General features: G+C 56.1%; 1 protein-coding gene across 4 annotated transcripts in view; it reads left to right on the top strand.

The window, feature by feature from the left end:
* AGAP1 (ArfGAP with GTPase domain, ankyrin repeat and PH domain 1) overlaps window positions 1-23,197 on the top strand; it is a 411,022-nt gene that overhangs the window by 112,685 nt on the left and 275,140 nt on the right. For all 4 annotated transcript variants that reach the window (XM_075529186.1, XM_075529185.1, XM_075529188.1 and 1 more), the window contains exons 2-3: window positions 6,338-6,396; window positions 11,188-11,275. In XM_075529186.1, the coding sequence (XP_075385301.1) occupies window positions 6,338-6,396; window positions 11,188-11,275 (147 nt within the window). The remainder of the gene's footprint in view (window positions 1-6,337; window positions 6,397-11,187; window positions 11,276-23,197) is intronic.

The following is a 23,197-nucleotide window of genomic DNA, read 5'->3' as shown; positions in this document are numbered from 1 at the left end:
TGCTAAGCCCCGTGTTGGGAGGACGCGGAGCATCAAGGACTGGCCTTCCCCGGGCACTTAGTGGGTGGCTTTAGTCCCGTTTCCTTCCTCAGCCCAGAGGGGTGCGGCAGCTGGGCCCACGGTCCCCTCCAACTCCTCTGTGTGGGCTGCCGGTTGGTGGTGGACTCCAGGACTTGGCGAATGCACTGAGCTAAAAATAAATGTCTCTCCAATTTCAGAGGTTAAAAAGATGGAAATAACCGTGGTGAAATTGAAGGTTTCCAAAGAAATGTCTCCATCCCTGAGATATGTCTTATTTTTGTTTTTAAACCCGCCCTGCAATTTTAGCTTCCTCTTTTACCCTTGCGTATACCGTCATGGGTCTTTTCCGGAATGGGATTCTGTGGTCCCTGGCGCCACACTGGGCCTGGGTTTGTGTGTGTGTTTGGAGACACCAGCTGTGTATGTATCCTTACTGTGGTCTCCAGCTGCTAGAGCGGGACAAGCAGATGCGTGGGTAGCACGTGCCTGATGGGGACTCTCAGCTCTGGCTTAATGGATCTTGTGGTAGACTTTGGTAGACGGTTCTGAGACGGGGAGGCGTGATCTGAAGCTGAGCCGGGTCACACGATGGGTCCTCCAAGCTGCTGTCAAGCCGAGTGTGCCCCTAGCTCGTGGGGCCTCCACACACAGAACCAGACCTGTAATCACTGTGGATCGGACCACAAGGCGACACAGACTTTTCGTTGGCTGGTTTTGGGCCACCAGTTCCTAGGCCTTTTCACCTAGTCTCTTTGGCCAGCCCCACGGAAACTTGTTCAGCAGTGTAGCACACATAAGCCCCTACTGACTGGCAGCCAAGCAGTGTCTGGACTTTGGCTGGGAATTGGACCTGTGTCTCGTATGGAGGGCGAGGGTTCTACCACAGACCCGCCCCCCGCCCTCTGATGCCCAGTAAACCGTCCTTGTAAGAGGCTGCAGCGTCCAGGTGTGTCCCTGGGGGTCTCCTGTATGTCTTCTTCCCTCCAGGAGCCCTGGGCTCCGCTATCTCTGGCTGGGCTAGAACAGCTGGAGGTGGCAGGGCCCCACTGTGTGGACCCCTTGGTTTCTGTAGCGTGCTCCAGTACTGTCACGTGCCCCTGTGAACCTGCCGTCTTCCGGGCCCCTTTGAGCTGCAAAGTGGGAGTTCCAGAGGGAACAGGGGCGGGGGAGTAGTGAATCGCACATCAGAACTGCTCACAAGGTCAGCGGTTTGAATCCATCACTTGCTCCCAGGGAGAAAGATGAGGCTTTTTTTTTTTGTTTTGACCAGTAAAGAGTGTCGAGTTACAAACCCACAGGGACAGTTCTACCCTGTCCTATAGTGTTACTATGAATCAGAATGAACCCAACGACAGTGAGTTGAGATCACCACAAGGTAGACAGTTCAATCCCACCCGCTGCTCCCAGGGAGACAGAGGAGGCTTCCAGCTCCCATTTGGATGTCCAGCAGGGCAGTGGGTGGCAGGCGGGGGAGCCCACGGGACTGAGCACCGGGCGAGCTTCCCATCTCTGTTTTCCTTCTCACACTGCTTGAGAGTTTCCGGTGTTGACAGTTCACCCTTGCGACATCTAGTAGCAGCACGTCTTGAGCAAGGGGAAAGGTAGTTTGGAGTACTGCTGGGGGATGGGGTGTGAGACCCTTCCAGGCACTTCCTGGGTGTGTGGATTCTGAAGTGCTGAACTTGTGAGGCCCAGGGAAGGTGCAGGGAGTCTTGCAGGGCACAGTGGGTTGAGCATTGGGCTGCTAACCTAAAGGTCAGGGGTTCAAACCCACTAGCTGTTCCGTGGGAGATAAATGAGGCTGTCTGTTCCTGTCAAGAATCACAGCCATGAAACCCCAAGTCAGTGTCCACTCGCAGTGGCCCCACGTAGAGCAGACTGAAGCACCTCCTGGTCGGTCCTGTGCCAGCCTCCCCGTTATCTTGGAGCCCACCATGGTGGCCACTGCGCCTGTCACCGAGGGGCTTCCTTTTTGCCCCGTCCCTTTTTTTTGCCAAGCGTGATGGGAAGATGGACGGGACCTCCGGAGCTGGTCTGCCCTGCCCTCCCGGGTTGTTCTGAGTCAGAATCCACTCTACAGTGTTGAGAGGGCATGCTCACCTGTGACTAGGTGTGCCAGATGAGCAGGAGGCCAGGGGCAGAGGCCTGTGCACAGAGGATGCACCCAGGGGAACGAGGGCTTCAGCCTCTGTAGCACTGGCCGGGCTTGTTGCGGATGACTTGTCCGGGCCCCTCTGGGAACAGGGAAGCCGAGTCACCGGGCTGTGTGGTCTCCGGGCCTCACGTGTCTGGCAGGTGGCATGGAACCACTCTAGGGAGCCATCCTTAGGACCCCCAAGTCCACTCCCACTGCTCAGGTGAAGCCCCAGCTGCTGCTCTCCGTGGCCTGAGCACTGTGGACCAGCTTGTCATTGATCCCTGTAGGGACAGCAGAAGGCCACCAGCTCCCTGGGCAACTTTTCTTCCGAGGACTTTGGTGACTGACTGACATAGTTTGTCCCCAGTCACTGGTTGCTGAGGAGGCCTGGTGGTGTAGTGGGTGGCTACCCAGTGGACTGGTCACCAGTTTGGAACCACCAGCTGATCTGGGGGCGCAAGACAGGGCCTTCTACTCCCATAAAGAGGGACAATCTCAGAAACCCCCAGGGGCAGTTCTGCCCTGTCCTATAACGTCGCTTTGGTTCGGCATCGACTCCCTGGCAGTGAGTTTATTTTATTTTATTTTTTACTGTTTGCTGGCCCTGCCCAGAGCCTGGGCCTGGGAGGACAGCAGACTTGTGCTTGTCCTAAGCTGCTTCCACTCTTGAGCTGCCTCCTCTCTCTGGCTTGGGGAGAGGAAGCTCAGCATCCCTCAGTGGTGGGGGCCAGAGCACCCTCTCCCCCTTTGGGTTGTCATTTCAATTCATTCCTCCCCAGAGTTGTCAACAGGGGCCATCAAGTCAATTGCACATTCACAGTGACCGCATGGGCAGCAGAATCCCTGTTTGTCCCTGCTGTCCCCACAACTGTTCTTATGTTTGAGCCTATTGTTTCAGCCACGGTGTCCACCCAGCATGGCCAGTGCTGCCATCTTTTTCACTGCCCTTCTGCTTGACCAAGCACCGTGTCCTTCCTCAGAGACTGGCTTTTCCTGACAACATGTCCAAAGTGCGGGAGACAAAGCCTCCCCATCACTGCCTCTCAGGAGATTTGGGGCTATACTTCTTCAAAGACAGATGGGTTTGCCCTTGAGCAGTCCATGCGCTGTCACTGTTCGCCGCCACCGCCCTCTCTCAGGTGCACGATTCTTCTTCAGGCTTCCTTGTTCGGCGACCAGCTTCCACGTGCATGTGACGGGATGGAAAACGTCATGGCTTGGGTCAGGTGCACCTCAATCCTCAAAGTCACATCCTTGCATTTGCTGAACCATAAAGAGGACTCGTGCGGCAGATTTGCCTGACACAGTGCGTCACGTCACGTCACGTCATGTCATGTCACGCGGAGTGTCGATGCGCTTTCTCTGCCCTGGCTCCCACCCTTATCCGTAGGGTATGGGGGCCCCCAGGGAGCGAAACCTCAAGTTAGAAACATAGTTGCTGTTAGTGCCGCTGTGTCTGCTCTATGACCAGCCCGTGGCACGGACGGGCTGCCTCCGGGAGCTCTCTGGGCCGTCAAGATGGCCCGATCTCTGTCTTGCTGAGTCCCTGGGTGGGTTTCAACCAGCAACCTTTGCCTAGGGGCTGAACACAGCCCTCCTGCGCCTCTCTTGGCGTGCCTTCAGTCTCTGGTCACTGTAGGGACAAGGGCAGGGCTGCTGATGACAACACCTGGTTCCCTGTCGCCCTGTCCTCCCTGGTGACCACACACCCTCAGTGACCACAGCAGAGAAGCCCCCGGGCTGCTGGCAGCGGGGAAGAGCAGATTCAGAAATGTGGACACCAGAGCCTGGGGTGATTGTCTTTCTGGGTGCCTGAATGGGCCACTGTTCTGTGGCTCTGCTCCTGGCTGGCGCCACAACCTGCGCACACTGGTATGTCGGTGTGTGCACACAGGCCCTCCACACGTGTTCAAACCCAGTGGCTGTTGGGGTCGAGGTGTGGCAGGGCTTGTGGCTGGCAGAGGCCTGTGTGAATGTCCCTCAGTAGCAGGGGTCTCTGAGGGCAGCCTCACCGACCCCTCTCACTTCACCCCGTCAATGGTCTTTGGCTCTCCGGGGCTTCCCACTGCCAACACTTTTGCTTTGAAATGTCCTTTAACACCAGCTCCTGGTGATGACTTCTAATTTCCCCGCCCCTGGCTGATATATTTCCCCACCCCTGGCTCATACCTGGCGGGCTTCCCACCAACTGAGCATGTGTGGAGCTGACCCTGGTCCCCACCCAGCTGGCAGCATCCAGTGTGGCCATGGCCTGCGTTTCTCGTCCCTTGTGCCATGTGCCCAGAGGAGCCCTGAACTCCAACATCAGCAGTGCTCTTGTCTGCTTGATTTGGCCAGCTTGCTGCCAGTGCCTCTAGGCTTGGAAGGAAGGCAGATGTGGCCAAATCCTGGAAGTCCCTTCCCAGACACTTCCAGAAAGTGCATTGGGTGTGGGCTTGTGGATGGGAGGTTGTTTGTTCTCCTGGGCCTGTGGGCCAGGTCTTTCCCATCCCTACCTACCCCTTCCTTGGCTGAACTGCTGTGTGGCCGTGGGATAGATCATAGGGTCTCACTGATGTGATCATGGGTAAAGGAGACATGGACAGCTGGTTGTGGGGGTCAGCTGTGCTGGGGAGCCCCTCGACCCATGAGCGGTCCACAGGGAGCGAAAACTCCCGAGAGAGGCAGGAACCCTCAGTGGGTGTGCTGGACGGAGACTGCGTGTCTTCCTTGGCTCTGGCTGGAATTCCTTGCTGTGAACGTCCGTAGGGATTGGACGTGGCAGATGGCGCCCCTGCTGCAGCCCAGTGGGTTTCCAGAGCCCCATCTCTCTCTGCCTGCCATGCTCAGTTTCCCGGACTTCAGCGTCATGAGCTCCAAAGTGGCTCTGGTGTTTCTGTGAGCACCAGTGTCACAGGGAGAAGCCTGGTGCTGAGGGCTGTGTAGGAGGCCTGGGCGGTACACACAGGCTAAGTGCCAGCCTAGGAGCCAAAAGATGGACTGTCGGAGCCCACCCTGGGGTACCGTGCAAGGAACACCTGGCAAGCTTCTCCTGAACGGGCGCAGCTTGGCAAACTCAGTGTGACTCAGCACACACACGGGCCGGGGTGTGGTGTGTTGGCATTGCCTCCGCCAAACCAAAACACCAGACCCACTGCTATCAAGCAGGTTCCCAGGACTCGGAGTGACTCTGTAGAGCAGGTCAGAACCGCGCCTGTGGGTTTCCTGGCCAGTGAGACAGGTGTAGATGGTCTCCTCTTTCTCCCTCAGCAGCAGGGGGTTGGTGTCAGCCTGCTGGCCTTGCGGCTGAGCCATGGAATGTGGAACCACTCTGCCACCAGGGCTCCGATTAGCTTGATGGCAACCAGTCGTCACAACAGTGGCTGTAGAGCCACGAAGATTGTCAGTGCCACCGAATCTCACGTACTCGGGCCGTTGGAGGGAGCCCTGGTGACGCCGTGGTGAAAAGGTCCACAGTTCAAGCCATCCGGCTGCTCCAGTGGAGAAAGACAGGCTGTCTGCAGTGGCAAAGATGTCCCGCCTTGGCCCCCTAGGCGAGCAGTTGTCCTTTGTCTTGGGTCGCTCTGTGTGGGCACCAACGGGGTGGCCGTGCTTTATTACTGCCAGTCTCACTGAGCCAGACTTGAAAACCCTGGGGGTCTAGAAAGTGTCCAGTGATTGACATCCTCCCCTCGACCAAAAAACAACCAACAAACTGATTTGGACCACACAGAAAAAGACAAATCTGATTCCCACCATCCCGCAAAAACCTTGCTAGCCCCTTTTGTTGATTTCTGGGCGATGGGATCATTTGGGGAAGTGACTCTTCCGGCACATCTGGGCTTCGGGAGCTCAGGCTCAGATGGGTCCCATGAAGTGGCCTTGATAGCCCCACAAGTGCTGGCCCAGGACAGCTCGCAAAGGGGAGGTTGAACATGACAGGCCTGTTAAAGTCATCAGGTAGGGCTGTGTTCATGGCTTAGAAGACAGAGCCAGACTTGGAGTCTGCACACCTCGGGGGCCCAGGACTCCGCTGGGAGAACTCTGGCCATCATGTTGCCTGTGTGCGCCGAGAGGGGTCAGGGGTGAGGAGACAGGCTTCGATGTCTTCATCCTGTGAAAAATGGCACACGGGACGTTTGGGTGTGGCCCTTAGGTACTCCGCAGCACTGACCGCTGCTTCTGCCCCCTGTTTTACAGATGCCTTCGTGAACAGCCAGGAATGGACGTTAAGCCGGTCCGTCCCGGAACTCAAAGTGGTGAGTGGTTCCTTTGGGCCCCAGGGGAGGGGATGCTGTCTGTGCGGTTGGCTCATGTGAGCCTACCCCAGGTGACCTGAGCGTGTCTCAAGACCTAGAAGGGGTGTGTCCCTATATGTCGCACTAGGTGGGGTCAGGTGCAGCTGGCACTGGGTCTGGGGAGCTGAGCAGGACTGTGGAGGCCACATAGCTGGAGTATGCAAGGGGGCCGGGAGGCCGGGAAGAGTTTTGTGGTCTTTCTCTTTCTTACATTCGCTGTCTGTCTCTGCATTTCTTTGCCCCTTTCTTATCACTTCCCCCACCCCACCCCCTCTCTCTCTTTCCCTCTCGGTCTTACAAACACCGCAACACACATAGACACGGGTTTATTTGTGCTTTGAATGACCTCATGGGGGGTTTGGATGAAGAGGCATCAAGCTTTGGTATTCATCATTTAAACACCCCCCCAACACACACAAAACAACCGACCATTACAAAGCATTACCATTCCAGTCTGCTACGACAGAGAAGTTTTGCTTTTGTTACAAATGTTTAAAGGCTCTTTCAATCACTTAAAGCTTGAACGTGGCTCATGTGCAACATGATGGGTCTGTTGCAGTGGTACCTTGGCTTCCTACCCACTGCTGGCCCTGCCTAGCCCCAGACTGGAAGGACCCTTGACAGGAAATCCATGCCCTTCCCAGCGTGTTTCCCCGCAAGCTTTCTGAAGGCTGTCTCACTGCACACCGCTGTCGTACATAACACGCGTGTTACTCCGTAAACATGCGAAGGGGTTTCAACAAGTGTGTGAGGCAAAGGAAGGAAAGATCGTGGAATTGTTCCAGACCTTTGTGAAGCCCCTTTGTTCTTGCCCAGGCTCGTGTGTGTTTGATGTTCTCTGGCTGTAACATGGGGTCAGATGAACGTGTGTGTGTGTGTGTGTGTGTGTGTGTACACGCTCACGCCCAGTGCGCCTCTGGCTGTGATGTGCTGTCAGATAAGTACTCACCGTCAGGATACCCTGCTGCCTCATGTCGGCCGTGAAGGACCTGCATTCAAAGGTTAGTTCTTCCGTCCACTGAAAAGTCCCAGATGACATGATGGGCTACTAACTGCATTGTCCATGGTTCAGCCCCTCTAGCTGCTTCACAAAGAAAGGTGAGGCTGGCTGTCTGTCCTGCTAAAGACAGACAGTCTCTGAAACCCACAGCGCAGTGCTTCTCTGCCCTGTGGGCTCGCGGTGAGTGGGATGGACTCGATGCAGGGAGATTTTTTGTTCAGGAAACTTGAGATGGTCCCCGGTGGCTAGTGGCCACTCTGTGGACTGTGGCTGCAGATGAACTGTTGCCATTTTTTCCTGTGCAGCCCTCGGGTTCTGTCCCCATTGGGCATTTAAAGGGCCACAACTCAGGGACCCTGCAGTGACTTGCGTTGTCACACAGTCTCAGGCAGACCTGTGTGTGATTCTGTGTCTAGGCTCCCTGTCATTTTCTGGGGAATTGCTTTGTGCGCCCCAAATTAAGCACCTTTAAGATGGATGCTCCAGGCCCCGAGTGAGCTGGTTGTCCCTTGGGGAATGAAGTGGGTGGGCAGTGTTCCCACCTCCGAGCCATGGGTGCCTTTGCACAGCCTCTGGCCTCTGGTGGACGGGCAAGAGGCTGGCAGGGACACAGGTTCTGCCCCAGCCTTTTGCGTCTCCACTGCAAAGGCAACTTGCTGTCCCCTTCCCCCAGCATATCCCCCTCTGTGCCCAGGAGTCTCTAGGATCTAGTTGAGAGCCATCCACTGTCCTGCAGGGTGGGCTCTGGGCTTCGATAGGCTTGTAATTGTTCTCCATTGGGTATGAGTCCTGGGGCCAGGTGGCATTGTAATGTCAGTGCCTTGGACACCCAGGCCCCTGCTGCCCCAGCGGCAGCCGCTGAGTGACATCATAGCCAGCTCGAATGGGCTCTTTATGTGAGGGCTGCAGCGAGTCCTGTGGAACGTGCTGGAGAAGACATCAGTGTCCCTGTGTCCTCCAAGGTCAGGAGGTCCTTAGAAGCCACAGCTACTCTTCTCTCCTGGGATGCAGCCTCCCTGAAGATGGGCCAGGCGGCCTGTGTCCCCTGCTTACACACCGTGGGGAGGTCAGGGGGTCACTCACTGTATAGTGGTACCTACTACATAAGGGACTTCAAAAAAAAGTTACGGAAACTTGGTTGCTTTTTAATTCCATCTTGACATAAACAAGCCCAGCGTGTGCTGCTTCTATTGCATGGTTCCTACTAGGCTCCTGCGCCCCTAAGAAAGCACTGTTGTTGCCCTTCTTCCCCCGGTATACTTGACTGCACCTCCTGCTGTGATGTCTGCGCCTCCCAAGTACACTGTAGTATCCTGCCTACGCTCTGCCCCTCCTGCTCGCACTGCCCTCCTGCTCCTGTAGCTCGAGTGTGCTAACTCCTATACCACGGCTCCGGCCCCCACCTCCCCTCCATCTACACTCCTCCCGCTGCTCCTGTTCCTGTGGCATGGCTGCCCCCAGGACTCTCCTCTACTCCTCCTGCCACTGCCCTCCTCCTCTATTCTCCCCCCCACCAGTACTCCTGCACCCCCCAGTGGCCGCCCCTCGACTTCAGGGTGTGGTCACCCGCAGGTTGGGGTGAAACTGTGTGCCCTGGGGCTTGCCAGGACGGGGTTTGGGAAGCCTATCTTCTGTGCTGCCCCAGGGGAGGAATCAGGCTTCCAGTCCCACCAGGATGCCCAGGATCCAGCAGCCCCCCTCCGGGTCATGTCCTCACAGCTTATAGCACAGTTTCAGCTTGTGTCCCTCTCTCTGGCTCCACGGTCTGCCGCCAGATGAGACACGAAGGAGCTGGTCACTAGGGTCAGAGGGAGTCTCATCCTGCCGGCCTGGGAGGTGGGATGTCGAGTCGTGGGAGCCTGGGTGGGAGAAGGCATGCTTCCGAGTGGCTCTTGGCCTGATGCATGTGTGCGACTGGGCCAACTGCTGGGCTTCCCAGTGGGCATGCAGCCGACAGCCAACGGGCGCCCTGGATCCCTTGAGTGACGTCGGCAGATGCCTGCAGAGCAGAGTAGGGTGGCCTAGGGATCCAGAGAGGGTCCAGTGGGCAGGCGGGTGGCTGTGGAGAAGGAGGTGGAGCTTCATTAATGCTCCCAGCTTTGAAGCTTCCCCTCCATGCTTCCTTCCCACGCCCCCCTCTCCCCCCGACCACCACCCAGGGGTGGTGCTGAGTTTACCGGGCGGGGGGCTGCAGCTCCAGACGCCCAGGTTTCGACATGACTGACGCCGCAGCCCCTCCTGCCCCTCAGGATCATCAGCCTTGGAGCAGACCCGAGCTTCCTGGGAGCCCGTCTCAGGGAGGGGTGGGACGCTGGCTCGGTTCTGGGAAGGCTTCTCGCCTCACAAGAGGAGCACTTCAGACACTGGGGTGTGTGGATAGGGTGCTGTCTGGAGGCTGTGAGGCTCCGAAATCAGACTCCAGATCCGTCATGATGGGTCACACCCAAGGCAACAACTCCCCCCACCCCTACCCCCAAAAGGGGTAAGAAACCCACCTAAGGTGACCATTCTACTCAGACTGCTAGCCACCCCTCATGTGTCAGAGTGCACGGACGGGTGGCTGGTTTTCAAGACCAGGTCACCAGGCCTTTCTTCCTGGTTGCTCTGGGTGGACTCCAGCCCCCAGCCCTTTAGTCCAGCACGCCAACAGTGTGCGTGGGCAGGCACGGCCGGGTCCTCCAGTGTTCTCTGCAGGGACGCAGAGGAGGCAGGCGATGGGACTGGCTCTGCACCCCTGTCCAGGGGCAGCCAGCAACCCGCTCGGCCTCTGAGAGGAGGCAGCCGCCGGATCTGCACAAACACTGCTGCCCCTCATGTGAGGCTTTTTAAAAAAACACTTTGGGGGTGGGCTCTTTATTTTTAATCATTTTATTGGGAGTTCATATCACTCTTATCACAACCCATACATACATCAATTGTATAAAGCACATTTGTACATTTGTTACCTTCATCATTCTCAAAACATTTGCTCTCTACGTAGCCCCTGGCATCAGCTCCTCATTTTCCCCTCTCCCTCCCCGCTTCCCCCTCCCTCATGAACCCTTGATAATTTATAAATTTTTATTTTGTCATATCTTACACTGTCCAGTGATCCATCCTTCAGTTGTATCAAGCATACTAGACAAAAGTCGCCATCATCATTTCCAAAACCTTTTTTTTTCTGACTTGAGCCCTTGGCTGGTCATGTGTGGTTCTTGGTGACCCACAAGAGTGGGCCCCCCCAAGCGTTTTAGAATCCCTTTCAGTCCACGGAGGTGACCTGGGTGAAGGGCCAGCTTGGTGGCTCATGCCCGCCAGCAGCGACTGCCCAGTGGCAAGATGTAGAGAAGGCACCTTCTCAGAAACCCAGAGGAGTGGCCCCATCTTGTCCTGTCCTGTGGGGTTCTGCACTTGATGGCAGTGAGATTTTTTATTTCCCCCTTTTCCCCCAGAGCTGTCTCATGGGCTCCAGGGTGGCCATTCCACCGAGGCTTGCTTGGGATTATTCTTCAGGTGACTCTGTTTCAGGATCCCTGTGGGGCCCTCGGGGACGAGTTGGAAATCCAGATCTACCCAGAGGTGCGCAGAAGAAAGGCCTGGTGGTCTGTGGGGAAAAGAAGTTGCTGGCTACCCTGATATGGGGTCGCCACAAGTCAGGCTCCCCTGGACCGCACCCAACACCCCCCACAAGCATATGCACCTTTTCTTTGCAGGGGCAGGATCGAGGGGTGTAACTCCACTGAGACACCCTGTGTTCCTCTCTTCTCTTGCAGGGCATCGTGGGTAATTTGGCCAGTGGCAAGTCCGCCCTGGTGCACAGATACCTGACGGGCACCTATGTCCAGGAGGAGTCCCCAGAAGGTACGCCTGCCCTGTGGAAGGCAGCCTCCAGCTCGCGATGCTACATTTCTTCCCTTTAGTGTATTTTAAATCCTTCCTCTGATAAGCCCGGGGTCAGGAAAGTAGGACCAATGAGCCTGAGACTCCTTAAGTAGGTCATTGGCCTCTTGGTGGTAATTTTAGCAAACCCATTATATGGGTTTTGGTGTGAGAGCCAGGGTAGGTCATGGACTTCAGGGCCTATCGGTCTCACTGTGGGTGGGAGGATCTATCCTGGGAGGGGCAGGGGCTTTAACTACCGGTCAGACAATGACTTGGATTTGACTGCTGAGTCTCCGCCCGACTTTACGTCCAGTGACATAGCTGCGTGTGTTTTTCTACGGGGCCACCTTCAGATGCGCCCCCCTCCCATGTGTTTCGCTTGGCCCCCTCCCCTGCCAGCGTTGCTCAGCTTAGCTGGTAATAACCACTATGCGTGAGATTCCGCAACTCCACTTGCCTCTAGACTTCCTTCTCCAATGAGCCAGTCCCTATCTTATTTCCTTTGGAGTTCAGTAAGGTAAAGACAGACTGATGGAGGGACCCATTGTGCTCCTGGGGGGAGGTCCTCCCCTCCACCCCTTTCCCCCGCCCCTCCCCCTTAGCCAAGGTAGAAGCGGCAGGACGTTTTCCTCAATGATGCGTTCTCTCCGTGTTACCTTGCCACGTCCAACTCTGAGACACTGAATTTCTGGTTCCTTCTCTTCCTTACTGGCTGTTCCATTCTTTGCAGAAATGGATGCAGGTAACTATCCGTTTTCTTCGTAGCAGCGCTTGTCTTGTTGGGGAGAGAGAGGAGGAGAGACGGCCTTGTACTGTAGCTTATACCTACCCACCCCCACCGCCCCCTCATTCTGTGTTGCCATCCTGTTTGGTTTCATTTGGCCTCGTCTGTTTTCTTCTGTTCGTTGACAGCCGCCCACCCTGTTCTGCCCTTAGATGTGTTTTGCAGTAGCTGTCGCTTCTCGTGCCCCCGTAACACCTGTTCTCACGTCTAACTCTCCTCCCGAGACGCTGGGGGCTCTTTGACCAGCCTGGCCCGGGGGCTCTGCCAGCCACGCCGTGCAGTCCGTCGTGTGATGAGAAGGGGAGCTTGCGTGTCTGTGTGCGTGTGTGCATGTGTGTGTGGTTATGCCTGGGCGGCACAGAGTTTGGCCAGGGAAATCTTGTCTTCAGTTCCATTGTTTCACAAGCTCTGGGAAGCTCCCTAGGAAGAGGGGCATTGGGCTGGTTTGGGGAGCAGGGAGCGATTGAAGGGAAGGCCTTATGGGAATGGGTGGGGAGCGTGGCTCCCCTGGGGGACTCCGGGGTCCACAAACGTGAGGTCCTGGAATTCTAGTCTGGACATCTGGGCCGGTGAGAGCCCCAGACTGTGACCTTCACACACTGAAAAGAATGTTACGACTGTTGCTCTCTCTCCTTAAGGTGAGGTGGCTGCTTGGCCGTTCTCCGTCACGGGCCGCTGATTAGAATGGAGAGCAATGCTCTGGGGGCAGGCGGTGTGAATTCTTCGGACGTGTTTCTGCCCTCCACCTCCTGTGTAGCCCTCCCCCGACAGGACCCGCCCCTGCCCCACTGTTTCCTCAGTAGATAACTCCCTTCCAACAAGGAGGGGGAGCGAGAGCGAGGGATCATGCATACGAGACAGGTGGAGAGAGAGAGATGGAGAGAGAGGCAGATGGAGCTGAATCTGTAGTGACAGAGATGGAGAGACATAGGTGTAGAGATGGATGGGGGAGAGAGATAAAGAGACAGACAGAGATGGGAAGAGAGGCAGAGAGATTGAGAGACATAACAGAGACAGAGATGGACAGAGAGGCAGAGTGGCACAGAGGGAGGAGAAAGAGACAGTCTTTCCTTAGAAGAAAAGAGCTCTGTCTTTGGTGTAGTGAGGATACTCCTTAGAAGACAGAGGGAGCGGGGAGACGATAAAGTGGAGGGGGGAGTACGGGAGGGACACCCAGGATGTAATTCCATAGGTGTGATCACAGGGCAGGGAAGGTGGGGTAGAGGCTCCAGTGAGGACTGCTGGGCCCATGTGGCCTCGGCCCTTCGGAGTCTTGGTGAGTATGCTGCCATGGAGAACAGGGTATGCCCAGAGAACCTGCCAGGGTGTGTACCATCCATTTCTCTCTTCAGTGGAACAAATTTACCCCAAACACCCACCGCATCCAGCCAACCCCAACCCACAACAACACCATAGGGCTGAGGACAATTGCCCCATTGGCCCTCCCAGGCTGTCATGTGAACAGAAGCTGGTGCCGGCATCTCATTCTCATGGTGAGTTTGAACCCATGACCTTTGGTTGGCAGCCGAGTGCTTCACGCACTGCACCATCTTTGTGGGACAAAAGGCCTGCTTCGGTGCTGGGGGCCTGGGCTCCCGGTGTGGGTTCTAACCGGCCTGGCTAGTTTGTATGTAATGGTTAGTTACTTTGGTCACGCTGTCTCTGAGCCATAGCGGGCAGCTCTGTGCTGTGAGACAGGGTCCCTGGGAGCCCCAGTTAGCTGATGACCCCCAACCACAATCAGCGTAATCATGATGGAAAGGGATGGGATGTGGCAGCAAGAAAAGGTGGGCTATACGGTAGCATATGCCCCCCAGAAGGTCCATGTCACTGCTCTGCCACACGCCTTGCCTGGGCCCTGATGGCATCCGCTTTGGGAACAAAGGGAAGAAAACAGACTTTGAAGTGGGCTGACCGCTTCCTCTCACGGGGTTCCCCCTGGAATGGGGCTCCTTATCCAGCCTGTGAGTGCTGAGTTTCTTCACGGCATTTAGTTCGTTGTGTGTGTGGTGGGGGCTGGGGGGATGGAGAACAAGAACGTGTTCTCACACCTAAAGCCTGCGTTGTGTGAATGGACCTGTTATCTTAGAAGCTGCAGCTCCCTATAACACGTGTGCACACATAGCTGTGGGGCCCTGGGCCTGAGACCCTGTCCGGGTGGGGTGGGTTGTGCCCCAAACCAACCAGGAAGGTCAGAGCCAGAATGCCAAGGGGACTGCCCAGCTTGGAGGTGCGGGGGCAGAGGACAGTGTGACCACATTCCTGTCTCTTACTGTTGGGACAGGACTGTTAACAAACCAAACCCACTGTCTAACTGAATTGATGCTGACTCATAGCGATCGGACAGGACGGAGTGGAACTGCCCCCGTGGGTTTCCCAGACTGCCACTCTTTACGGGAGTAGAAAGCCTCGTCATTCTCTGTCAGAGCGGCTGGTGATTTCGAACCTGACCTTCCAGATAGCAGCCTGTAACCACTGTTCCCCCAGGGCTACTTCTGTTAGGGCCAGTGTTTTCCTTTGCCGATGCTGGCTGCTTTGCTGTATTTAAGACACAGAAGACAGACTGGGAGACCAGGAGGCAGGGCTTGACCCTAACCCGGATCCTACAGCAGAGTCTTCCCTGAGCTCTGGGCTTGACCCTAACCTGGATCCTGCAGACAATCTTCTCTGAGCTTTGGGTTTCAGACCCAGATGAGAACGTCAGTTTCTGCTCAGCCTCAGCGCCCACTTGTGGTCTTTCTGTGAGAACCACTCAGGTGCTGGGGGCTTGGGCAGAGCCTGAGTGACAGTCTGGATAGCAGTCAGAGGTGTCCTTTGCCTTCTCCTCAGGCTCAGGCCAGGCCATGGGGATGGAAGGGTCCAGGCCTTCTGCCCACAGTCATTTTCACCATTCAGCACCAGCTGTCGGCTGGCCCCTTCCCTTAGCCTGGCCCCTCCCTTGAAGGCCTAGGATTGTCCACTCCCCGTCTTCCATATCCTCCGGAGACTGGACGTGTCTTGGGGCACTCCTGCCACTGATCCAGCCATTCAGTGCCTGTTCACTCGTGTCTCAGGGCAGCAAGCTGGGCGGTAACCAAGGCCCCACTGCCCAAGACCTGCACTAGGCAAATCGGCCCTCGAGCTGACACCCCTTTCCAGTCAAATGGTGAAAACCAGAAGGGAAAGACAGTCCTCAGCAACCCCCCCCCCCACCCCCAGATGCCAGCGCTTTGTCCTGGAGACGTGCTTGGGGTCCTGCCTCAAGTGACAGTGGGATAATCTGAAAACTCTCATCAAACCAGAGCTGTCTGGGAAGCTGGCCGTTAAGATTTTGTAACCGGGATTGGACCAAGTTCGAGCCCTGGTGGCTTAGTGGTTCTCAGTTGGGTTGCTAACTGCAAGGCCAGCTGTTTGAAATCACCAGCCGCTCACACACGGAGAGAAAGAGGCTTTCTACTCCCAAAAGAGTCAGTCTGGGGAAACCCACAGGAGTGGTTCTGCCCTACCCTACAGGATTGTTGGGAGTCAGACTGGACTTGACATTGAGTTTGGTTTGGGTTTTTTTTTAAGTGATGTCCCTGGGGAAGAGGGTACCTGGACCTGCTCCCCTGTGTCTGACTTGCTTCCCGGGGTGCTTGGTCAGAGGTTCGAATACTGCTGGGTACTGGGACGAGTGCGAGGGCTTTCTTCCAGGGCCTTCCGGAACTTTCCTCAGGAGCACCCCCCTGAAGTTCTTGTCTAGGACTTACCCTCTGAGCTGCTTAGACCAGAGCAGTCTGATCCTGGATCCCAGAGCCCTGGATTTTGGGCTACATATTAAAGGAAGTGCAGGCTTTGCGTGTTGACCACTTAGATAGACAGACCCCTCTCGTTACCGCCCAGTTCCTGTTTCATTTGGAAACTTGAGGCAGTCTGTCAGTGTATCAGGTCGTGGATGAGTAAGGCCCACCCTTGTTGGCCCAAGACAAGGCAGGTGCCATTGCGCCCTGTCCCTTTTCATAGGGAAACTGAGGCAGGCTCAGAGTCCCCAGCTGCAGTCCTGGGTGTGAGCCGTGCCCCTGCCCGCTGCCGCCCCAGACCAGCGCTGCTGCTGCTTTCACTTGTTCCCCACTTCGGGAATGAGGGCCTCCTGAGGGGTGTGGCTGCCATGGTGGGGAGGTGGGGGGTCAGGAGCCCCAGGTCCTCCCCCCTTTTGAGGTTCATTAGTATGTAAAACTCCCCATCCATGTTTGATGGCGAAATGTCTTCCGTGCCACAAGGACAGCCGTGCAAAGCCACCAGCTGCCCCTGGAGCCAGATGAGGTATCCCCACCGGTGGAACAGATTGATTCTGTCCTCCTCCAGGGACTCGGGGGGTGTTATTTCAGGAAGTGTGGGGCTCTCCTGGTTTTGACTTTCCCCTTCATCTCGCTGGGTGGGCCGAGAGGCCCTCACAACAGCGGCACAATCAGTCCACGTGCCCCCTGAGCTGGGGACTTTGCTGTCTTTCTTGAGTTCCTTTTTGTATCTTGTGGCCATTCATTGGGGTCATGTGCTGTCATGAGTGCTTGAGGACGCCCACGGAAGCAGCCCCCCAGTGCTGTGCCCCACCCTCCATAGCCTCACAGCCTCCTGAGGTCCACTCATCATGCGGCTACTATCAGTTGCAATTGGCTGCATGGCCAGTGGCTTGTTTTGTGTTTTTTGGCTAAGCTTTAAAAAATAAAACAAAAATAACTTGCCCCACCAACAAAAAATTGGCAGAGGCAATGAAACCGAATTCAGTCCAGTTCCGTAAAGTGGCATCAGCAATGCCCCCTTGCCCCCCGAGTGTATCACACTCCGGGGCTCCAGAATCCCTCCTGAGTGGCCTGGCAGGGAGCTGGCTGAGACTCGAGGGCATGGCTGGCTGAACTCCCATTTTATGGGAGTCTCAACAGCAGCATGAATCAAAACAAAGCAAAACAAAGCAAGAGTCCTGGCATGCAGTCTGGTGACATTTTGGTATATTCTCCAGAGAGGGAGGGGAACAAAGCCCTTTCCCATCTGTCTTCTCTGCCCCCCCCCTTTCCTATGAGGACACACTAGCGTCCACAGGGACTCTCAGCAAAAAGATGGTTTCACTGTAGGGACTTTATCCCTCTGCCCACCCCCCCACCTGATCCTCAGGTGGGACTACTGGTGGGTGAAGCCGGTGATCAGTGAGCAGCCGGTCTTCGATGCTAAAGAGCCTTCCTCCACCAGTGATGGAGCAGAGAACTAACTCACCATTTGCCTGGCAAACACAGCCTTAAACTACATTTCCTTCCTGGGCCTGAGTGCTGATGAGAAACCAGCAGTGCTGAGTGAAGCAGAGATGTTGTGAATTGCCCTGAGCCACCTCTGACTCTCAGGGACCCTGGTACCCCAGACGGCCGATCTGCCCACCCAGCACCAGGCTCCCTACCACCGGTGTCATCCAGGACATCTGGACGACAGGTCAGCCACTCCTGTGGCTTTGCAGTGCCTGCCGCCCCCTGGGCTCATTTTTCAGCGCCAGATCTGACAGCATTCTGTGAGGATGCACAGGGGGTTCAGTGCTTGGGTTTTCGAAACTCAGCCACCAGGCCTTGCTTCCTAGCATGTCTTAGTCTGGAAGCTGGAAACTCCAACAGCTGGAAGCCCGTCCACCTCCAGTGACCCCGTCATATTCATGGCATGGCCTTGCCACAGGCCACCATGGCGCCACCTGCTGGCAGATGGTAAGCTGAATTAATATGAAATTTAGTTATATGCGGGCTTATATCCCTTTTAGTCTCCTAAACCCTGGAGCTAAAGAAAGGGGACATCAGCCCTTTGAGCACTGGAGTCTGCAGAGCGGTATATGCCCCCCCAGATCCTCCTGATACAGGTCAGTCCTGGAGATTGGTTCTAGAAACCCCTCCTGAGACAATGAGGGGGTTTACTGACAGTGCCCACTGTGTGGTCCTGTATTCTCAGAGAGGCATGTGGAAGGGAAGGAAGATGGGTGCGAGCCAGAGGATCTGGGTTCAGGGCCCACTTCATTCTGCTGGGTTTTGGCTAGTGCTGGGACTGCTCAGACTTTGCTTTCTCCCAGGGAGTCTTGTTGACAAGCCTCTTTCCATCACCTCACTTTTGTGTAAATTGATGTGGGGGCGGGGGACAGAGGAGAAGGGCGCTCTGTAAATGACGAATATGCCATCTCGGCTGGAGGACCTGAAGGATACACTGTAGCTTTCCTCTCAGACCATTGAGACATTGTAGTGCCCATCGTAGACAATGAAGGATACGTTGTAGCTATCCTCTCAGACCATTGAGGAGACATTGTAGCTCCCAGCCTAGACCATGAAGGATACATTGTACCTTTCCATCTAGGAACAGTAAGATACATTGTAGCTTTCCATCTACTGAGCCTGGGGGCTAGAAGCAGCAGTACCGACTAGGGTTGGAGCTTTTTTTCCCCACAGAGCTGCTGGGTGGTGTTTAGGGGATTGAATGATTCCACTTACGTCTTCTGCACTGGCTCCACACCAGCAGCAGAGAGGAGGCTTTGGCATAGAACTAACTCCCTAGCCCACAAGGGCTCACTGAGTCATCACTGACTTGACGGCAGTGAGTCTTGTTTGGTTTGAGAACTGCTCCATGGGGCTTGGATAGCTGCAAGTCTTCACAGGAGCAGACGGCCTCATCTCTCTCCCGAGAAACAGCTGGTAGATTTGAACTGCTGACCTGGTGGTGGTTCGTAGCCCACCAGGTCTCCTATCTGTTCATTAAGAAATTACTTAGTCAACATGGCAGGGAACCATAAGAAAGGGAATAAAGTTTTATCCTTAAAGAACGACAGACTCAGGAGGAAAAACAATTGCCCACCAAGAATTAGATGGCCATTACAATCGTCCTACAAATGGGACAGCTGGCTCAGAGATGCCGGTTGAGTTTTGGCTACCTAAGGAGGGGGTTCCAGGGCAATGTGGACAGCACAGATGTTGCCACTCCTACAAAGGAGGAGGCAGGGCCCGGGCAGGTGGCACGTCCATTTCATCAGCCCAAGAGGCCAGCCGCCTGTGGCCCTACAACCTTGGGGTCCCCTGGCCCCTGCCTGCCGCCTGCCTCATCCCTGGGCTCGGGGAGCTGAGGCACCCCTGGCCGATGGTTGCTTCTGTGGGTCAGGTCTGGGGAGGCTAAAGGTGCACTTTTATCATAAGATTATCCCTCAGGCAGCTTAAAGGCGCCCTGTAGGTGCAGTGGCTTAAGTACCGGCCTGCTGACCCAGTCTCATGCCCCCCCGAGGGGGAAAGATGGGGCACTCTCTTCCCATGAAATTGACAGTCTTGGCAGCTTGACGGAGCAGTTCTCTGTGCTACAGGACAGGATTGCTCGGTATTGGGATCTATGCAATGCCAGCCAGTTCTTGAGTATTAATATTGCAGTGGATTCTACACTAGACTGTTAATTGCCAGGTTTGTGGGTCAAACCCACCAGCTGCTCCGAGGGAGACAGAAGAGGCTGGCTGCTCCCATAAAGAGTTAGAGTCTCAGCAACCAGGAAGTAGTTCATCTCCTCCTCCAGAGAAGGAACTTTGGGGGGCACTGCACTTGCCGCCTGCTCGGGGTACACCCCACTTCGCTGAAGCCAGGCTGCAGGACCAACCTCAGAGCCTGGTCTGTTTTCCCCACAGACAGAGCATACCCTGTGAGGGGACACAGGGACCACGCGGGCCTTCTGTAAGAGCAAAGCGACATCGGAGGGATTTAGGAAGACTGTGTGTGGGGGGATGGGAGTGGGGTCCCTCCAGAATTGGGAGGGTCTGTGAGAGGGTATGGAGCCCTGGTGGTGCAGTGGGTGAAACCGCAGACAGCTAAGCACAAGGTCAGCGGTTCAAAACCCCTGGCCACTCCCCAGAGAATGATAAGGCTGTGGAGATTTTCAGGGTCAGTTCTCTGTCCTGTTGGGTCATTTGGAGTCAGGGTCTGCTCAGTGGCCCAGGCATTCTAGGGCTCTGGGGAGGGCCCCTGCTGGGTCCAACCAGGCTCTGCCCCTGGAGGGGCTCAGAGACCCCATCCCGAACTCCATGCTTCTGCTGAGACTCCCTTGAAGTCACTGACATCTGCCCAAGCACAGACCTCGTGTTCCCACTGGGGGTGCTCGGCACAGCTCTGCATGGCTTTAACCTGAGGCTAAGGCACCCCCATGAGGCCGCCCCCTAACTCAGACCCTGGGTGGCATCTCGCTGGGAGAGATTTTTTAATGTTTTGCCCCAAATCCTGTTGCTTTTTCCTGTTTACCATGGCTGTTCCTCGGGTAGAGGGCCAGAGACAAAGAGGCAGGCCCTCAGCGCCATGGCTAGGTGACGCAGGGCTGCCCCGTGGGCGTGGGCACAGTTGGGAAGGTGGTGCAGGACCGGGCCCAGCAACAGCACAACCCCAGGAACCAGTGTGAAGGGAAACAGTTTCCTCCCAGTACGAGGGGGAGTCCTTTGCAAAAGGTCACGGCTGCCCAAGATTTTCCTCGAAGTCTCCCCGGCACATCCTGCCAGGACATGGATTGTTCCAGCCTCCCATTCCCACCCTTTGGGACCCGCAAGACACAGGAGCAATTCCCTTGTCTTCCTGTTTCTGTGTTCCTGTGGAAGTTTTGCAGCCTACACTCACCCACCCACCCACCTCCTCTCAGGTTCCCGGGCAGCCCCGGGCCTGCCTGTGGCACCTGGCGGGTCTGCATCACCAGGTGAACTCAAAGACATAGGCTACGCCCCAACCGTCCCACATCTGAGTCCACGTGGGATGTCGGCAAGGAACTTGGAGCAGAAAGTGCCAGGGTGTGAAAGGGTTAAGACCCCAGGGCGTCCCACCCACCACAGTTGTGAAGTGGCAGTTGTGTCCCCTGTCTTTTCTGCGAGTGTGGGCACCCACCAGACTGGAGGTCCAAGTGACTTTACCCCATGTCCTCACCTAAGTGCCCCCTGTGGGCCATGAGCCCTGTCAGGGACCTGGCGGCCAGTCCGTCCCTTCACCCCTCGGTGGCTACATGGTGTCCCTGTCTCCTGCCACCATGTGGCTCACCTGAGGACAGTCGGTGGGTGACAGCGTCAGAGCCCAGGTGTAGCGGTCATCTGGCTGTGATCTCATGACCCAGTGATGTGGGTGGTCAGCTCCCCTGATGGTGGGCATCTGCATGACAGTCCATCGCTGTAGCTCCGGCCCTGTCTCCAGCCTCATCCTCCCTATCTTGCTGGGGTGGGGGAGGTCTAGCTGCCTGGGGACCATATCTGAAATGTAATGTGAGAGCTTTGGTGGGTTGGGGGGGTGGAGTGTTAACAAGCAAACTCAAAATTGGGTGAAGCCAGTGTACCTATTTGTTCACTCAGCTCCTACCAAAGGGATGTGAGCAAGGTGCATGTGTGTGCACGTGCGTGTGCACCTGCCCATATGCATGTATGCATGGGAGGGTGAATGTGGGTGGCTGTGAGAAGTGAAAGTGAGTGAACAGATATGTGTGAAAATGCATGTGTACATGAGCAAGCGAGTATGTGATCTGGGGTGGGTGAGTCAGCAGATCAGTGTCTAATGAGTGTGAACAAGTGTTCTGTGAGGGTGAGTGAACGCAGGTATAAGTGAGCAGGTGTGCCTGTGTACACATATACCTGAGTACAGGTATATGTGTGAGCAGGTGTGCTGGTGAGAGTGTGCAGGTATGATTGCGGTTGATTGTGTGGGCAGGTGTGAGTATGCACAGGTGTACCTGTGAGTGTGCGCAGGTGTCAGTGGGTGAGTGTGAGCAGGTATAATTGAGGTGAGTTTGAGGTATAAGTGTGAGCAGGTGCGACATGATGAGTGAGCACCTGTGAGGGTGAGTGTGAGCAGGTGTGACAGGGTGAGCACAGGTAAGCATGAGCAGGTGTGCCTGTGAAAGTGAGTGAGCACAGGTGTAAGCATGAACTCACCTGTGAGGGTGAGTGTGAGCAGGTGTGACAGGGTAAGTGAGCACAGGTGTAAGCATGAACAGGTGTGCCTTTGAGGGTGAGTGTGAGCAGGTGTGACAGGGTGAGCACAGGTTTAAGCATGAACAGGTGTGCCTGTGAGGGTGAGTGTGAGCAGGTGTGACAGGGTGAGCACAGGTTTAAGCATGAACAGGTGTGCCTGTGAAAGTGAGTGAGCACAGGTATAAACATGAACTCACCTGTGAGGGTGAGTGTGAGCAGGTGTGACAGGGTGAGTACAGGTGTAAGCATGAGCAGGTGTGCCTGTGAAAGTGAGTGAGCACAGGTATAAACATGAACTCACCTGTGAGGGTGAGTGTGAGCAGGTATAAATGTGAGCAGGTGTAAGTGTAAGCAGCTCTGTCTGTTGAATGTGTGGTGTGTGTATCATGCATGCAGAAAGCCACACTCCCCTCTCCAGCTCACAGCCCTGGAGAGCTTGCTCAGGGAGGGGCCCAGGCTCAGTCCAGAGTGTCCCCGTTCCCCGGGCCAGCTGCGGTGCAGGGCGGTGCATGTGTGGCTCTGACCAGGGGCCAGCTCAGGCACTGCGGGGCTGGTAGGGGAGTTCTCTGCCCTCCAGGGTCCTGCAGGCTCATGTGTGAGGTGCTTGAGTAAGGAGTATGGCTCCTGGCCTCGTCCCTGCCACCTGGCCCCACATCTCAGCCAGGGTGGGCTTAGAGCCCCTGTCTCAGGCCCAGGTCCTTTTGGGGAAGGTGGTCTGACTTTGGAGGTCTTGGAGTGGACAAGGAACTGGGGTGCTCCAGCGTCCAGAGCCAGCCTGGTGGGTGGTTGGCAAGGTGTCTGAGTGGCCCTACCTGGGGGGTGGGTAGCCGGCGTCTGGGGCAGCCCTTGGCCTCCACATGTAGGTGCCACGAGCCCTGCTAACCCTCATTGTCTCTAACGCCTGCTCCCGCCCACCGCTCCGCCCGCGCGGAGCGCATCCCGGTCTGTCTAACGTGTGTGTCCTGGTCCAGCGTCCCCCTAACTGTGGCCCGGCCATGGGCCACCCCATCCTCATGATGTTCTGTGTCTTCCCTCCAAGAACTGGGTTTCTCTTGAGGAGACTAAGGGTTCCCAGGCCCCCGATTCACTGAGGTGGGAGCCCAGGCCCCCACCCAGCAGGGCCAGCCTGTCCCCGCTCAGTGAACCCAGCCCAAGTGAGACTGTCACTGGGTTCTCC

This window comes from Tenrec ecaudatus, chromosome 13 (genome assembly GCF_050624435.1).
Source record: "Tenrec ecaudatus isolate mTenEca1 chromosome 13, mTenEca1.hap1, whole genome shotgun sequence".
Classification (NCBI taxonomy): domain Eukaryota; kingdom Metazoa; phylum Chordata; class Mammalia; order Afrosoricida; family Tenrecidae; genus Tenrec; species Tenrec ecaudatus.
This window is presented reverse-complemented; position numbering and strand designations above follow the sequence as displayed.